The 18,154-nt window shown below is 42.3% G+C and overlaps 1 protein-coding gene across 1 annotated transcript in view; it reads right to left on the bottom strand.

Moving 5' to 3' along the window:
- The window catches only part of myo1f (myosin IF), a 56,232-nt gene that overhangs the window by 18,298 nt on the left and 19,780 nt on the right, over positions 1–18,154 (bottom strand). The window contains exons 5-18 of the mRNA XM_062998224.1: positions 15,219–15,306; positions 13,872–13,961; positions 13,640–13,771; positions 10,635–10,769; positions 9,692–9,824; positions 8,599–8,795; positions 8,433–8,513; positions 7,932–8,018; positions 4,780–4,866; positions 4,019–4,186; positions 2,070–2,155; positions 1,902–1,983; positions 1,697–1,803; positions 462–560 (exon numbers count right to left, since the gene is read on the bottom strand). Of these exons, the coding sequence (XP_062854294.1) occupies positions 462–560; positions 1,697–1,803; positions 1,902–1,983; positions 2,070–2,155; positions 4,019–4,186; positions 4,780–4,866; positions 7,932–8,018; positions 8,433–8,513; positions 8,599–8,795; positions 9,692–9,824; positions 10,635–10,769; positions 13,640–13,771; positions 13,872–13,961; positions 15,219–15,306 (1,572 nt within the window). The remainder of the gene's footprint in view (positions 1–461; positions 561–1,696; positions 1,804–1,901; positions 1,984–2,069; positions 2,156–4,018; positions 4,187–4,779; positions 4,867–7,931; positions 8,019–8,432; positions 8,514–8,598; positions 8,796–9,691; positions 9,825–10,634; positions 10,770–13,639; positions 13,772–13,871; positions 13,962–15,218; positions 15,307–18,154) is intronic.

Genomic DNA, 18,154 nt, shown 5'->3' with positions numbered 1-18,154 from the left:
AGTGCAGTGCCATCGACCAGCCAGCAGAGGGCAGAATTACAGCAGTTATTATGTTTTACCGTGGCGCCACCCAAGTGCCAATTTATTTTTATCTAACATTCACTTGCCCTGTTTTTAATCTGATAAATGACCACTTTTTTTCCCTTCAGGTTGGATTTGATTGAATCCCGAGCGGTGCTGTTGGCCAGCCGGGTGTCTATATACAGACACGATTGGCTGTGTCTGGGGATGGGTGGATGGCTGAGGCCCAGTGAAGGACGTCCTGTCAGGGGTGTGTTACCGCATTCTGACCAGTGATTCTGAGGAAGCCAGACCCACAGCGACCCTGATCACCCACTGGGTTCCATGTTCTAAACGTTTGCCATTTATTTACAGTCACAAAAAAATGAGGCTTCGTTTATTTTGTATTAATGATTACTTCATCGGGGGTCTGGTAACTCGTACCTGATTGGTTCTCTCACCTCTGTAGGAACTTTTTGAAGACTCTGCGGTAGGCGAATCCGGCTCGTCGCACCCTGATGTTCTCTCTCAGTCCCAGATATTCCACCTGATGCTTCGCCCTGTAAATAAACGTCATGATGAGAGGAGACACCGAACGACACGTCTGTGGACATCACGTTAAGAGTTGTGCCCTTCTGCGTTGCCATTTTTGGCAGGCAGTGGGGGCACGGAGGGGCACAGATGATCGATGTGATTGACAAGCATAGACTGCTCCAGGTGGAAGCATTTCTATAAGTCACAGTCTCTCCCCCTCAGACTTGCCAGCTCCTTTGTTGGAAACCTGCATTTCTCTGGCCGGTCAGGTCCATGATGGCAGCATTCTTTAGCTTTTTGGGAACTCACCCTGGTGCTGTAGTGTTTTGGGCCTCATGATGGAACTGAGGATCCAGGGTTTGAAACTCAGACACCACAGGACATGATGTCACACCACAGATGTAATAAAGCAGTTTAGTGATGTATTAGGACAGTTTAGTGATGTAGTAGGACAGTTTAGTGATGTAATAAGGCAGCTTAGTGATGTAATAAGGCAGCTTAGTGATGTAATAAGGCAGTTTAGTGATGTAATAAGGCAGTTTAGTGATGTAATAAGGCAGCTTAGTGATGTAATAAGGCAGTTTAGTGCTGTAATAAGGCAGTTAGTGATGTAATAATGTAGTTTTTTCTTTTTTTGTCACAGGACATGATGTCACACCACAGGACATGATGTCACACCACAGGACATGATGTCACACCACAGGACACCACATGACGTGATGTCACACCACAGGACATGACCCCACACCACAGGACACGACGTCACACCAGAGGACACGACTTAACACCACAGGACATGACATCACAACACAGGACATGACATCACAACACAGGACATGTCACCCCACAGGACATGATGTCATACCACAGGACACAACATCATACCACAGGACATGACGTCACACCACAGGACACCACAGGTCATGATGTCACACCACAGGACATGACTTTTCACAACACAAGACATGATGTCACACAACAGGACATGATGATGTCAAACAACAGGACATGATGATGTCACACCACGTAACGTGACGTCACACAACAGAACGCCGATTTCATCACAGCGCTTAAAACATTCAGTTTTTAGATGGGAAACAGGGAAATCAGGAGTCATGTGACCCACCCACATAAATAGGACTTGTTTGGTCCTGGCACTCACCGGCTCTCCTCCCAGTCTTTGGGTCTCTTGGTCTCGTTGGGTTTGAGACAGCGGATGTAATGAGGGGTGCACTTCATTAACGTGTCCACCAGCTCGTTCGCCTGCCTCTGTGGATCAGAGTCACGTCGTCAGTGATTCCACAACATCATGAAGAACTTCACCGTCCTGTCTGACCAGAGCAACCACGTCACTCGAGGGCACTTACTTTAATTTTGGAGCTGGCCGTGCTGGGTCGGCCTTTTTTGTCAGTGTTGAGGTTTTCGGGGAACAGGCTGCGGATAAAGTGGCTACAAAAGAAGCAAGAACGTCAGTGTTAGTGCCGGACGTGTAGCGTAACGTTAGGATAGCGGAGAGGACGGGACGATGTACTCACTGCTCGCTGCTCTGCATCAGCTCTATAAGGTCTGGAAACAGGACGTCCCGGTTCCTCTCGCAGAAGCCGTTGATGTCGTACGAGACCTGATTAAAGTCGTGACATTAAATTGAATTAAGCACTAAAAACACAGACTGGCACCACTGAGACCCTGACCTGACTCGGGTGATGTTCAGGGAAACTGGCTGTAAATCAGCGACACCTACTGTCTGGTTAAGGCAGTGGTGGAGGAGGACAGAGGGCATAGTGTGTTTCTCAGTATCTGTTAAAGTAGGAAATGCCGCTGGTAGGCAAAAAGAAGCGGTTCGAGGGTCCACAGAGGTCAGAGGAAGTGTTCCAAAAACCCCTGAAATGTATACATCCCCCCAGTTCCTCGAATCCCCCAGTCCCTTGAGTCCCCCCAGTCACCCAGTCCCCTGAGTCCCCCAGTTCCACAAATCCCCCATTTCCTCAAATCCCCTAGTCCCCCCAGTCACCCAGTCCCTTGATTCCCCCAGTCACACAGTCCCCTGAGTCTCCCCAGTTCCCAGAATCCCTTCTGCCCCCGTCACCTAGCCCCATAGTTCCCTTTAGCCCCTTGCGTCCCCCCTAGTCACCCAGTCCTCTGAGTCCCCCCAGTTCCTCAAATCCCCCAGTCCCCTGAGTCCCCCCAGTTCCTCGAATCCCTCAGTCTCTTGAGTCCCCCCAGTCACCCAGTCCCCTGAGTCCCCCAGTTCCTTGAATCCCTCAGTCCCTTGAATCCCTCCAGTTCCTCTAGTCACCCAGTCCCCTGAGTCCCCCAGTTCCTCTAGTCACCCAGTCCCCTGAGTCCCCCAGTTCCTCGAATCACCCAGTCCCCTGAGTCCCCCCAGTTCCTCGAATCCCTCAGTCTCTTGCGTCCCCCCTAGTCACCCAGTCCTCTGAGTCCCCCCAGTTCCTCAAATCCCCCAGTCCCCTGAGTCCCCCCAGTTCCTCGAATCCCTCAGTCTCTTGAGTCCCCCCAGTCACTCAGTCCCCTGAGTCCCCCAGTTCCTCGAATCACCCAGTCCCCTGAGTCCTCCAGTTCCTCTAATCACCCAGTCCCCTGAGTCCCCCAGTTCCTCGAATCACCCAGTCCCCTGAGTCCTCCAGTTCCTCGAATCACCCAGTCCCGAGTCCCCCAGTTCCTCGAATCACCCAGTCCCGAGTCCCCCAGTTCCTCTAATCACCCAGTCCCCTGAGTCCCCCCAGTTCCTTGAATCCCTCAGTCCCTTGAGTCCCCCCAGTTCCTCTAGTCACCCAGTCCCCTGAGTCCCACAGTTCCTCAAATCACCCAGTCCCCTGAGTCCCACAGTTCCTCGAATCACCCAGTCCCCTGAGTCCCCCAGTTCCTTCAGGCCCTAAAATCCCCCAAGTCCCACAGTTTCCTGAGGTCACTGAATCCCTTCAGTCTCTTGAATCCCCCCAGTCTTTCCTCAGTCTCCCCAGTCCTCCTAGATCCCTCAATCCCTTCTGTCCCCTGAGCCCCCCCAGTTCCCCGAATCCCCCAGTCACCTGAGTCCCCCAGTCTTCTCAGGTCCCTAAATCCCTTCAGTCTTCCGAATCCCCCCAGTCTCTTGAGTCCCCCCAGTCTCCTCAGTTTCTAGAATCCCCCAGTCTCCACAGTTTCCTGAATTCCTTCAGTTCCTTGAATCCCACCAGTTCCATAGTTCCCTGAGTCCCCTGCAATTCTCCAAATCTCTTCAGTCCCCCAAATCCCCCTAGTCCCTCTAGATTCCCAAATCCACCCAGTCTCCTCAGTCCCCCAGTCTCTCCAGTTAACTGAATCCCTGCTGTCCCCCGAACCCAGTAAGTCCCCCAGTTCCTCCCACCTCTCAGTTCCCTAAATCCCACTGATGTTCCAATTCATCCCAAATGTCTTCATGGCCCACATAATGTGCACAGGAACAATGCGCCGTTACATATAGCTGATACGTGCCCCTGTGCCGCACCTTGCCTGCGTAGTGGTGGATCACGAAGCCGGAGTTCCAGCTGTTGAAGTGGTCATGGGTGCTCACAGCGGCCTGCAGCTTCTGCAGCAAAGTGCCATCCGCACCCTCGCCCTTGGCATGCATGGTGGCGCATACATCGTCCAGGACACTCATAATGCCCGGCGGGTTCTAAAGAGGAAGTGAAAGAAGACAAAAAGAGAGAAAAAGGAAGTGATGAGAATAAAAGCTGCTTCAGAAGTCATGTCTGTATTTTAGAATATGTGGGTTGACGATTTATTTCCCCTTTACTGCTGCAGACCTCCACTCCTGACCGAGGAGGCTCATGACTAACACACGCCCTGACGCCCTATTTGCAGCACCAACCGTTTCTTATCACCTGCACCAGGGTTCATACGGAGATCTGTATCGCGCACAGAGAGTCAAGCACTGATCTCCATTATCCCCCGTCTCTGTACAGTGCAGCACCATAACTGCAGCAGTTCTGCTCCCTGCTTTCTGATATATTGTGCTAACCTACCACCAAGGAGACATGGGTTCAAGTCTCGGCATCGCTACCGACCTACCCAGGCTCTACAAGCGTGGTTGGCCGTGTATTTTAGAGGTAAGGCCAAATTTTAGGCATGTCAAGCTCTTCGTAGTAGCCGTTGGTTTAGCAAATGTTGTGAAAAGCCGTGAGAGGAACGGAGGAAACACCCCGCCCCTAAAAAAAAGTTAACAGACACTAATCCCGTATATTCCAGTTGACCAGTTGACCAGCTTACCAGCTTATTTTCGATGAGGTCACACACTATTTTGTTGTTGAAATAATCGATAGGCGTCCACTTGATCCCCTCCTGTACGTACTCCTCCTGTGGACGACAGAGCACCAACGCAACGAGTTACACAGTTCTGATCATATGTCTTACACACCTCTACACACCGCTGGGTCAAAATGTTAATGAATGCATGAATGAACGAACGATTCGTCTCAGCTGCTTCCGTATTTAGGCATCACCACAATGCACAGCGGCAACCCTACTGTTTATCCAGACTTGGGACCTGCACTAAGGGTGCACTGATATGTCCCCAAAAATGACTAGGTTCATGTAACAGTTCAGCCCAGGATTCAAACCCCCGGAACTCCAGCAACGTGACTCTAAATGTTACACCACACCAGCTCACTGGGTTCAAATGTTCTAATTCTGGAATGCTGTGGGTTTGAATCCCAGCTCTGCCTTGCAGCCACTTAAGCAAGGCCCTTAACCCCCTGTGTTCTAGGGGGTGCCGTACAATGACTGACACTGCGCTCTGACCCCATATGTAGACATATATATATATGTATATGGGTGAAAGACGAATAGGGTGTTCCAAGTACCAAAAAAAAAAAAAGGTTAAATTGTATAATTTTTTCATTTAATATTGTGCACAAATGTGTCACCTATGTAAATATGTATTTTTTTCTCAGCATTTTGCTTATTTGATAATTTTAGTGTTGTTGACACACAACAAGGGCACAAAAATGTCATTCAGTGCAACGACTAATTTATGACAAAATACACACACAAGGAACAATCTTAGCCATTTCAAAAGTATAAGTTTAGTATATCTCTTACAAAAGATTTAAAACCTCAGAAGAAACTGTACTTACTCTGTTTTGAATTTTCTGTGCATTGTTTGTACTCTAATGCGTCTTGGGATTTTGTTTATTTGTATACAAGACGTTTTTGCTACACATTCTATTCTATTTGAAACCTAATCAAACTCTGTTTTCTATGAAGCAGGCCTGGATTCTCTTGCATTCACATGAAAAAAATATATAATAATTACTTATTACAGTTATTTTAAGCAAATGTTTTTGTTGCACTGTATGATGATTTTATGTTGCACTGAATGACATACTCCAAATTATCCTGTTACATCAGAATATTCATGACTTAATTTGTTTTTAAGTTCTTTATTGATTAAAGTAGCAGCAGTAGAATGAAAATATGCCACACCAGTGGCAAGTATGTGTTATAATATTACTACATCATGAAAAAAGTAAGGCAATGAAAAACATAGCTAATGAAGCCATCATAACAACTTGTAAGGCACCAGAACAGTGTGGAAGTTTGGAATTTGTGTCATAACACATGAAAAAGTTGCTGCAGTAAATCTAAATTCATTCAGCAGTAAAAACCATTTGAAGTCGCATTTTATTTCATGAACTGAACAAATGTTTTCCAGTCTTTTGTTGTTAACCTCGAGGTTCTTGCTGTACATGGCTTTGGTTCTGCGATTATGATTTTGACATCAGACTTAAGGTAGTAAATTTCATCAGGTGGATTTGGCCACACAAAGGAATTTCTGTTTCAGTTTTGTAGCATGCAGCTAACTTGCACCTCATCTCCTACAGACAGCAGTACCTGCCCAACGCATGGCAGGTCATCGTACTTGACAATAACAAAATCTCAGGGACCACTTCATCAAAAACATAATTATTAATATTCATTGTAATTACTGCTCTTATTAAGGAAGCCTAGAATGGAAAAAAGTGGTTTTAATATTTAAAAATAATTTTAAAACATTAAAAAGTCAGTATAACAATGTCATTGTCAATTTAGTGCAACAGCGAAATTCTGTTGCACTGAATAACTGTTGTTGTACTGAATGACAGAAATTTTACTTTAGCACATTTTACAGTTATCCCAGTGGTTAGCCAAAGCTAACATTGACCTTAGCTCAAAGACATTTCTACTGTACACATATTCACATTTAAATGTTAATAACCTTGTTTGTTTACAAGAGTAACCGTAATATTACGTTTTCTGTGTTGTACTGAATGACACTCAGTTTTGTTCTTTAATGTACTGTGTCAGTAAAAAGACATTTTTATCAAATAATGTTAAAATGCATTGACCTCGTGTGTGTGCTGAAGGGTCCCCAGGTATCTTCTTTTGTTGTTATAATTGGTCACATGACTGCAGTAACTTGATCGCATATTAAAATAAGACTTTTTATTAACGTTGTACTGAATGACAACTGAAGATTGGGAAAATGGGGACTGAAAGTATCCTGAATATTATTAATATTAAAAAACACATCTGATTGAATATTATTTAATATGTCACACATGACATTTGTACAATTATGCCAAAGCAGTAAATTGTAAGTTTTACTTAAGATTAATTAGTTTTTTCTTAATGTTTTATTACTTAAAGAGGTAGGTGGACCGTTGCACTGAATGACATTTTGGGGGTTTCAAGGGTTATTTTTTCAAAAATCATACATTTTCTGTAAAAATTACTTTGTTTCAGTAAAGATGTACAAATGGAGTAGATTGAAGGTATATCCACTTATATTAATATAATTGTATATTATTTATCAAGTGGGGACACTAAAAAGTTACATCTCGTCTTTGACCCATATATATATGACAAATAAAGGTGTTCCATCCGCTCTGGATTATTATTATCATTTATCATTTATTATTATTATTGATTATTATTTATTATTATTGGTGATTATTATTTATTATTATTATTGATTATTATTTATTATTATTAGTGAATATTATTTATTGTTATTATTGATTATTATTTATTATTATTGGTGATTATTATTTATTATTATTATTGATTATTATTTATTATTATTAGTGAATATTATTTATTGTTATTATTGATTATTATTTATTATTATCATTATTGATTATTTATTATTATTATTGATTATTATTTATTATTATTTGTATTGATTATTATTTATTATTATTATGATTATTATTTATTATTATTATTGCTTATTATTATTATTTCTCATTTATTATTATAGATTTTTATTATAGATTTTTCTTTACTATTGTTTTTATTATTATTATTTTTAATTATTATTATTATTATTTTCTATCCTCTTATTGTTGGCGGTGATGAGAAGAGGCTAAGCGGGTTTGTACCTGTTCAGCTTTCAGGGTCAGCTCGATAAAGATCTGCTGCAGCTTCTCATTCACAAAGTTTATACAGAACTGCTCAAATCCATTCCTCTGTACAGAGAGAGAGAGAGAGAGAGAGAGAGAGAGAGAGAGAGAGAGAGAGAGAGAGAGAGAGAGAGAGAGAGAATTACAATCAGTAACTAGCCAGTAACAGTTTAGGGAAGGTCCTGTCCTGTCCCAGCATGAGCTCTATAAAGACATGAAGAAAAGCTCCAGTGTCCTGCACAGAGCCCTGAGCTCAGCCCCACTCAACATCTCTGGGATGAACCGGACTTCACAGACACACTTTGAATGCTTATGAGAAGCTTCTAGCTGCTCTGTTTTAACGGGATGCGTATCGAGCTTGTGATCAGGTGTCCACATACTTTTGGTGATATAGTGAGTGTCTCTATGAGCCTCCCTCTGTGCACATGTGGACAGTCATGGTGGAACAGGGAAGCAGGTCGAAACAAACGCACCAGTTACCTGAAAAATCTCGAAGCCGTAGATGTCCAGGACGCCGATGCTGAGCTCCTCGATGGGTTTCCTTATGGCTTTGTTTATGGCCTGTTCAACAGAAGAAGATAAAAACCTTACACATTGATATTTACGTTGGCATGAACTGCCTAGAGCACGCGCGGCGCGTCCTGACCTCCACGAGGAAGTCGAACAGGCGGGTGTACAGCGCCTTGGCGAGGGCATCGCGGGTGTAGCACGCCTGCTCCTGATTCAGCGTCACGTTGATGGACTCGGACTTGCTGCCCCACTTGGACTCCATCTTACGGCTGGTCAGCTTGTCCTGCAGTCGGGCCTGATCCACGCCCAGCAGGTACGCCGGGAAGGCCAGCACTGAAAAATACAGAGGAACAAACACTAGATGGTCAAAAGTATGTGGACGTCCGAATGATTCGAATGATTGTGTTCATGTCACAGTGAATTTCACCATGAAAAGCGAGGATCACGAGGACGTGGTTACGTGTTTGGTATAAAGGACTTCCGCTGGCCTGCACGAAGCCAGGTGACGTCAACCTTACTGACCAACCTTGGGATTAAAACTGGACGGCCCAGTGCCAGTCAGGCCCTCTCATCCGAAATCACCTGACATGCTTCACATTATGTGAAAAGAAAAGAAAAGTAGAGGCTGTTATAGCCTCAAAGATGAGAACAAGGGTCCTCTGAGCACAAGGATCTCAAGGTTGAACCTCAAGCTGTGCTATCAACCTGGCCAAGCATCCGACAGAAACAACTAACTGGGTTGAACTGATTCCTTATTGCTTCTACAACTGTGACCTCTGCTGGCAGGTCGTCTGCATGAGGGGTGGATGATTCACAGATAGCAGTGCGTGACTCTTCATGCACCATATGGCTCTCAAACGAAGCACCCAGCGACTGCACATGTGACATTCTGCAGGGTGAGGGTGGGGGCCGCCGCAACAAAAAAGGTTGAGTGAGAGTGGTTGAGATATTGGACTAGTAATCAAAAGATTACTGGGCCCCTAAGCAAGGCCCTTAACCCTCAAGTGTTTTCAGACAGAACTGTAAGTCGCTTTGGATATGTCGGCTAAATGGGTTCGATTCCCTGACGGGCGGTTTATTAAGCGGCGTGTCGCACCTACGTCCGTGAGCGTCGGATCATGTGACCTAAGCGACGAACGCAATGCAAAACTAGACCAGGAGGTCACGGTGGGACCTGAAGGGTGTTTTGGTGTGTTGGTGTTTGGGATGCACCGTGTGTCCAAACTTACGGTCGGTGCTCTCCACCTGACCATAGTTTCCGGCCTCGATGAAGCTGATGTTCCCCAGATGTAAAATTCCTGTGACGATCTGCAGGACCTGCATCTGAATCTCTCCAGGGATCCCGATCACCTGCATGGCTTCCTGCAACATCACACATCCAAAGTATTTACACAACAGTACGACTCTCAGCTCTGCTACCGGTCGGCTGGGCGCCCCCTAGTAAGTAAAATCAGCCGCTAGTCTGCTGGGTGGGAAAAGACGGGACTAAAAAGTGGGCGGGGTCTTCGCTGTGTAAGGACCCTGGTTGATAGCCTGAGGCGCCTGTACAGAAGTGGAGGAACGTGGAGGTCAGCGCGTGACTCTCCCTGCGTGAGACCGACCTCACGCGTCAATCCACCGAAGTACGAATAAGAAGGGGTCGAAGGGAGGGCGTGTCAGGAGAATATACCCTCCTCGTACACCATCATGGTCTCCAGCAGAGGAAGAGGAACTGGCTACGACACACAAATCTGACACTGAGCATCAGGCAGAAGGGGGTCAGTGGTTAGGGTACTGGGATAGTAATCAGAAGGCTGCTAGTTCAAGCCCCACTACCATCAAGGTGTTGCTGCCTGGCCCATGAGCAAGGCCCTAATCCTCAATTGCTTGCACTGTGATTGGCTACAATCCTATTTAGTCATGTCCAATTTTGCTTGAACCTGCCCCAGACTAGCACTTGTGCTCTACATACACATGCTGTTCTTTTACACAAGAAAACAAGACAAACCCCAGAAAGCAGCAGCTATGAGTAGCTGTGGGTAGCAACCCCATCCGACCTCCCCTCCCCGCCCTCAGACACAGTCAGCTGCGCCTGTTTAGCAGCCAGCCGGGTCAGTAGCACCTTTGAGGTTCGTATTCGAGAGCTTGACGTTTTATTTAGCATCCGAACTGTAAGTAACATAAACGACGCACCATGGTCTCCTGGAAGTCCTTGCTGTCGTTGGTGCCGTCCACTTTGTAGGTCCCTGATTGGTTTAGGTAGTAGTAATAGTCGGGGGTCATGACCCCTAAAGCTTCCTTCTGCTGAGCTGATGAGCCTTCGATCAACTGGTGCAAAAAAAAGAAGTAATTATTAATCACGTTAACAATCGTGCACTCGTTTATCATGTTCAGTCACTGATTCTTCCTGATCAGGGTCCTGGAGGGCCTGGAGCCACTAGAAATCACCAGACACAAAATGACCCGGCATCGGCATTACAGCAGCCGATCCACCTACTGGTATGAATTTGGGATGTAGAAGGAAACTTATACCAGTCTGGAAGGAACCCGTACACACATGCTGCAAGTGAGGATCAAACCCGGTCCCCCAGACACCTAACGATACCTCATGTTCCGATTTATCCCCAGGGGGAATCCCCAAACTCTTGTTTTATGCACAGATGCATACTTTGGAAACATTAAATTCGGGACCTTCCCCAAACTGTTGCCACAAAGTTGGGAGTATATATTTATTTTACATTTACATTTTCAGCATTTAGGAGACGCTTTTACCCAAAACGACTTACAGTACTGTGACAGTATACTGTCTAAGCAATTGAGGGTTAAGGGCCTCGCTCAAGGGCTCAACAGCAGCAACCTGGCAGTTGTGGGGCTTGAACCAGTGACCTTCTGATTACTAGTCCAGTACCTTAACCGCTAGGCTACAACTGCCTCAATGAAATCAATTTTATCTAATCGAATTTATCCAGTTGTTAGTAATGGGCCTTCCCAGAGGAGCGGAGGCTGTTATAGTTACAAGAAGACGGGACTGACGACTCCATATTATTGCTTATTAGTGGTTCTTAAGATTCAACAAGAACCGTCGTCTCATAGCAAGAAGGGAGCATCAAGTCATGTGTTGATGTGCAGGAGCGTTTGTGATTGGTCGCTGCTGCTCCTGCTGCTGTTTGTTCTTCCGCTGTTAGTCCTAAATGGCGGAAAGGCGGGCAAACAACGTTACTATGGTAACACTAGGTCCCCCCCGTCCCCCCCGCCCCCCCCCGGCCCGCCCCGCCCCGCCCCCCGGCCGCTTGCATTACAGGTTCCTCGGTTCCAGACCGGCGAGATTAGAAGCAGCCGTGGCTCAGTGGTTAAGCTAATGGATTATTAATCAAAAGGTCGCTGGTTTAAGCCCCACTACTGCCAAGTTGCCACTGTTGGGCCCCTGAGCAAGGCCCTTAACCCTCAACTGTATTCAGACAAAGCTGTAAGTCGCTTTGGATAAAAATGCCCGCTTAATGCCGCAAATATAAATGAGATTATGAGGCCAGAACGACACCAGTGCTTCTGGATGAGAACCTGTGATTTTGAGGTGCCATTGGAAAAGTGCTAATTGTAACATTTACATTTTCAGCATTTAGCGGACGCTTTTATCCAAAGCGACTTACAGTACTGTGACAGTGTACTATCTAAGCAATAGAGCACTAAGGGCCTTGCTCAAGGGCCCAACAGTGACAACCTGGCAGTGGTGAGGCTTGAACCAGCCATGCTACAGCTGCCCTTTTTAAGGAACCGGCTGCAATTTCACCAGATTTTGGGAGCCAAGGATGCATTATCAACGTTGCACAACGGAAGTAAACAGTACCATCACGATGGAGGAGTGTGTAGATTACAGCCATGGTTGCTTTCTCTACCCGGCACAACTTGACACGCCCGCGGGTGACGCCATGGTTCGCGCTGATCTACTCCTCATGCCGCGAGAAATGCTAGATGAAAGTAATCGACCCGTTCCAACTCCAAACGGACTACAATTCCCAGAAGCCACAGGGCTGATTAGCTATTTATGCGTTGCTCAGTGCTGAGTCGACCTCAGTCGATAAAATAGTTGGCCGGTGTGCGTTCGCTCGCTCCTTACTTAATATAAAAAAGTACTTTTTACTTTATTCTAACAGAAAAACACTTTACTTTACAGTAGTCTGCTACTTCCATGTTTGTGAAGCTATTTCTCTTCCTAAAGTGAATCCTCTGACACGCGAGTCGATTCCTCTATCTAGCCATCTTCTCCTTATCTTCCTTCTCTTTTCTTTTTAGATTTTGGGAAGAAGCATTCGGGATCTCGCATGGTGTGTCAGTTGATTGGTGGATCGAGTAGCTGGTTGGCTGACCGCAGTCGCGGGTCCCACCTAGGGCTCTTCCCTCTCTGTAGTTAGGGGATTACCCAATTATATATACTTTATTTATTTCCATCCTTCTTTTCTGTGGGGACTTTTCGTTGGGTCGCACTTTTTACGGTTGGTCGTATCTGTTGTAGCAGCCCACCAACCCACCCTGTTACAATTGTGTGTAGTTGGGAAGGTGGGGTGTGCCCTTTTTAGATGGACGTGTAACGGGCTCAGCACGTTTCCACCAAAAAAAAAAGCCCCGGTACCCCTGGTACCGAAGAATACTGGGGTTCTTCACCCGCGGGCGTGTCAAGTTGTACAGGTTAGAGAAAGCAACCATGGCTGTAATCTACACACTCCTCCATCGTGATGGTACTGTTTACTTTCAGTTGTGCAACGTTGATAATGCATCCTTGGCTCCCAAAAACTGGTGAAAATGCGGCCGGTTCCTTAAAAAGGGCAGCTGTAGCCTTGCTGGTTCAAGCCCCACCACTGCCAGGTTGTTAATGTTGGGCCCTTGAGCAAGGCCCTTAGTCCGCTATTGCTCAGACTGTATACTGTCACAGTACTGTAAGTCGCTTTGGATAAAAGCGTCCACTAAATGCTGAAAATGTAAACGTAAAAAGCACCAAGGCTCTAAGAAGCCTGAATGGAACCAGTTCAAGTTCACATGGATTCTTTAACATCACCTCCTTGATTCCTTGGTTTTTTTGCTTCTCATTAAAGGACGTGAGAAACTAAAACTAGAAAAGGGAACGGGGACAGATCCCTAATCCTCCTGAAAGAGGAACGCTCTCTCAGGTTTTGGGCTGTACTCCTGTACTCCCTCTCTCTTACCTGGTAGAAGATATGAAAGTTCCTCTCGCTCTCGTTCTGGCTCATGACTCTGGATTTCTCCAGCAGGAAGTTGGAGATTTTGCCTCCGTCCGGTTCCCCTCCTCGACTGAACTGGATCTCGAAGTATTTACCCTGTCCATCAGGACAGACAGACAGACAGACATCAGGCGGTCGCGTCCGCAGAGACGTTTAACTGGTTAATTTTGAACAGTGTGACGAGGGTGAGACTCACAAAGCGACTGGAGTTGTTGTTACGGACCGTCTTCGCATTTCCAAAAGCCTCCAGTAGAGGATTGGACTGCAGGATGATGTCTTTTACATGCTGACACACACACACACACACACACACACACACAGAGGAGATTTTACCAAGAGTTTCAAGACAGCCTCGGATGGCAATGAAGACAAATGAATGGCTCAAATTTGGGCCTCTGAGCAAGGCCCTCAACCCTCAATAGCTTAAACTGTATCAGGTCACAACTGCAGATCACCCTTAGATAAAAGTGTTAAATTCTGGAAATGAAATGAAATCAAACCAAATCAAATAAAAACTCTCATTCAAAGCCCAGATAATTAAACGGAAACTCACTAATAAACACTAATAATAATAATAAAAAAAAATTATAAAAAAAATAAAAAGTAATAACAATAATAAAAAATAGTAATAACAATAATAATAAAAAAAACAACAACAATAATAATAATAATAAATAATCATAATAATAATAATAATAATAATTATTATTATTATTATAAAATAATAATTAATAATATTAATAAAAAATTGTTTTAAATAAATAATAATAATAATAAAATATAATAATAATAAAAAAATAATAAAAAATAAATAAAAAATAAATAAAATAGATCAAATAAAAAATAATAATAATAAAAATAAAAATAAAAATAAAAATTAATAATATAACAATAATAAAAATAATAAAAATAAAAATAAAAATAATAATAGTAGTAATAATAAAGAATAATAATAATAGTAGTAATAATAAATAATAATAATAATTATTATTATTATATAACAATGATAATAATAATAATAAATAAAAATAAAGAAATAATAATAATAATAATAATAATAATTTAGTAAAAAACGATATAATAACAATACATAAACAGGTGAATGTGGTTAACAATAGCTTCTCTGTGCCCATAGTGCTAGTTGACTGCACCTATTAAACAGTAGATGGAACAGTGGTCTGTAATAAAGGTTTTGGGGAAAATCCCAAAATCCCAAAATAATATTTAGAGAGTCACACCAAACTCCAGTTAGGCTTTACGGTGCTGATTTTAAATCTGGGGTTTGTTTACAGCAGGGATGTGAAGCTGGCTCGACTGTGGACAGTGGCCATCAGGTTCAAGCAGCCGTCCTCCACCACATGCACTCCCACGCTGGCCGAGGAGAGCCGGGAACCCTGGCTGCTTGCAGGGGTCACATGTTGCAGTGGCAACGAGGAGAACCCCGCCCACCTTCCCTCCCCACCCGGCTGAGTGGACTCGACAGCTACTCGGGTGCCACAGTGCCACCGCATCGCCATGACAACCACTTTAATGGTGTGATTACCTGAACTTTTGGTCCACCACCAGACACTTTAGAGATGTAGCCCATGATGTATTTAGCTGCAACCGTCTTACCCGCACCGCTCTCTCCACTGTAAACACACACACACACACACACACACGCACACACACACACACGCGCACACACACACACACACACACACACACACACGCGCACACACACACACACACACACAATCCATTTTAGAATGGAGGACCATTAAAATGATCCAGCTTTATCCCTCGCATTTCACACATTACCGCTGTGTTATTTACTGTTAATTATTGTTCATTCCCTTCTAATTTAGACGTATCCAATTCCCCACTCGTATTTCTCCTCTACTGCTGCAGACCTCCACTCTTGATAGGTTTCTAACTGGTTTAACTGGCATCCACAGGTTTCTAACTGGTTTAACTGCCATTAACTGGCATCCATAGGTTTCTAACTGGTTTAACTGGAATTCATAGGTTTCTAACTAGTTTAACTGGAATTCATAGGTTTCTAACTGGTTTAACTGGCATCCACAGGTTTCTAACTGGTTTAACTGGCATCCGTAGGTTTCTAACTGGTTTAACTGGCATCCAAAGATTTTTAAGTGGTTTAACTGGCATTCATAGGTTTCTATCTGGTTTAACTGGCATCCATAGATTTCTAACTGGTTTAATTGCCATTAACTGGTATCCATAGGTTTCTAACTGGTTTAACTGCCATTAACTGGCATTCATAGGTTTCTATCTGGTTTAACTGGCATCCATAGATTTTTAACTGGTTTAAATGGCATTCATAGGTTTCTATCTGGTTTAACTGGCATCCATAGATTTCTAACTGGTTTAACTGCCATTAACTGGTATCCATAGGTTTCTAACTGGTTTAACTGCCATTAACTGACATCCATAGGTTTTTTTATCTGGTTTAACTGGCATCCATAGATTTCTAACTGGTTTACCTGGTTTATCTGGTTTAACTAGTATCCATAGATTTCTAACTGGTTTACCTGGTTTACTTGGTTTAACTAGTATCCATATATTTCTAACTGGTTTACCTGGTTTATCTGGTTGAACTAGTATCCATAGATTTCTAACTGGTTTACCTGGTTTATCTGGTTTAACTAGTATCCATAGATTTCTAACTGGTTTACCTGGTTTAACTGGTTTAACTAGCATCCATAGGTTTCTATCTGGTTTCTGACTCACATAGCAGGATATACGTATCAGTGTAGATAAATAACCAACGCTACCAACGCTCAAAATTCCAGATTTAGTTTCCCGACTGTGAGTGCTCATGTTTGACTCACGTTAGATCACAGGAAGTGGCTCAGGAGGGGTCCTAAACAATTTGTAGTTCATATTATTCAGCTGAAAATACAACCCAGTTACCACCAGTCACACAAACCCAGTTCAGCTCACAGATCGAGCTTTAGCATTTCCGCTAACCAGACAGGAAACGACGCTCAGTCTCAGTTCCTCAGTGCTTCTCAGAAACCCTCAACGAAATGAACGAGGGACGTGACTTAACACCAGCCGTGTTTTAACTAAAGCACTTCAGGATTTAACTGTTAACAGTTTAGTGTTTATCCTGCCAACTTCAACCTGGTTAGAGAAAGTGCGAGCTTGTTTATTTTATTAAGGAGCAATTAAGCCACATTCTGCCTGAAACCTGCGTGTTCATTAGCATGTCAGCTATATTATTAATAAAAACAAAAAATTTACATTTCCTATCCAGTATTAAGCTTTCTAAAGGCTTTTGGACTGCAGTGTGATGTGATTTACTGTCTTTTACATGCTGAGAAACAAACACACAAACAAACAGGAGATTAAACCAAGAAGACATAAATTTTCGATCAAAATAAATTAGTGCTGTAACAGCTAGTGATCAGAAAGTTGCTGGTTTGAACCATGCCACCACCACCAAATTGCCACTGTTGGGCCCCTGAGCAAGGCCCTCAATTGCATAAATAGTTTTAGGTCACAATTGCAAGTCGCATTAGATAAAATGCTGGAAATGAAATGAAATAAATCAAAATCTCTCATTTACAAATCAGGTAACCAAACTGAAGTTCTCTTATAAAAATATAATAATAATAATAATGATGATGATGATAATAATAATAATAATAATAATAATAACTAAACAACAATAATAATAATATAATAATAATGATAATACTACTACTACTACTACTACTAATAATAATAATATTAAGATTAATATTAATAATAATGATGATAATAATAATAATAATAATAATAATAACAATAATAATAATACTAATAATAATAAAGATAATAATAATAATAATAATAACAACAATAATAATATAATAATAATAATAATAATAATAATAATAGTAATGCTAATAATAACCATAACAACAATAATAATAATATAATAATAATAATAATAATAATAACAATAATAATATAATAATAATGATAATTATAATATTAACAATAATAATAATATAATATAATAATAATAATGATAATGATAATAACAATAATAATAATAACAATAATAATAATAATAATAATAATGATAATAATAATAAATATAACAATAATAATAATAATTATTATTATAACAATAATATTAATAATAATGATAATAATAATAAATATAACAACAATAATAATAATAATGATAAAAATATTAAATATAACAATAATAATAATAATAATTATTATAACAATAATAATAATAGTAATAATAATAATAATAATAATAATAATAGTAATTAATAATAATAATAATAATAATAATAATAATTATTATTATTATTATTATTAGTATTATTTTCTATCTAGTCCAAAAGCATTTCTGGTTGCATTTACACATTCTCACATCTGCTTTTAAATTCCGTTTGTCAAACCAAGAGCAGTAAGAAGCTAAAGTTAAAGGAAATGTCAGTGATTTTTGAGGAAGCTAAGAATTTTTTATCT

The sequence above is a fragment of the Trichomycterus rosablanca genome, chromosome 7 (genome assembly GCF_030014385.1).
Source record: "Trichomycterus rosablanca isolate fTriRos1 chromosome 7, fTriRos1.hap1, whole genome shotgun sequence".
Lineage (NCBI taxonomy): Eukaryota > Metazoa > Chordata > Actinopteri > Siluriformes > Trichomycteridae > Trichomycterus > Trichomycterus rosablanca.
This window is presented reverse-complemented; position numbering and strand designations above follow the sequence as displayed.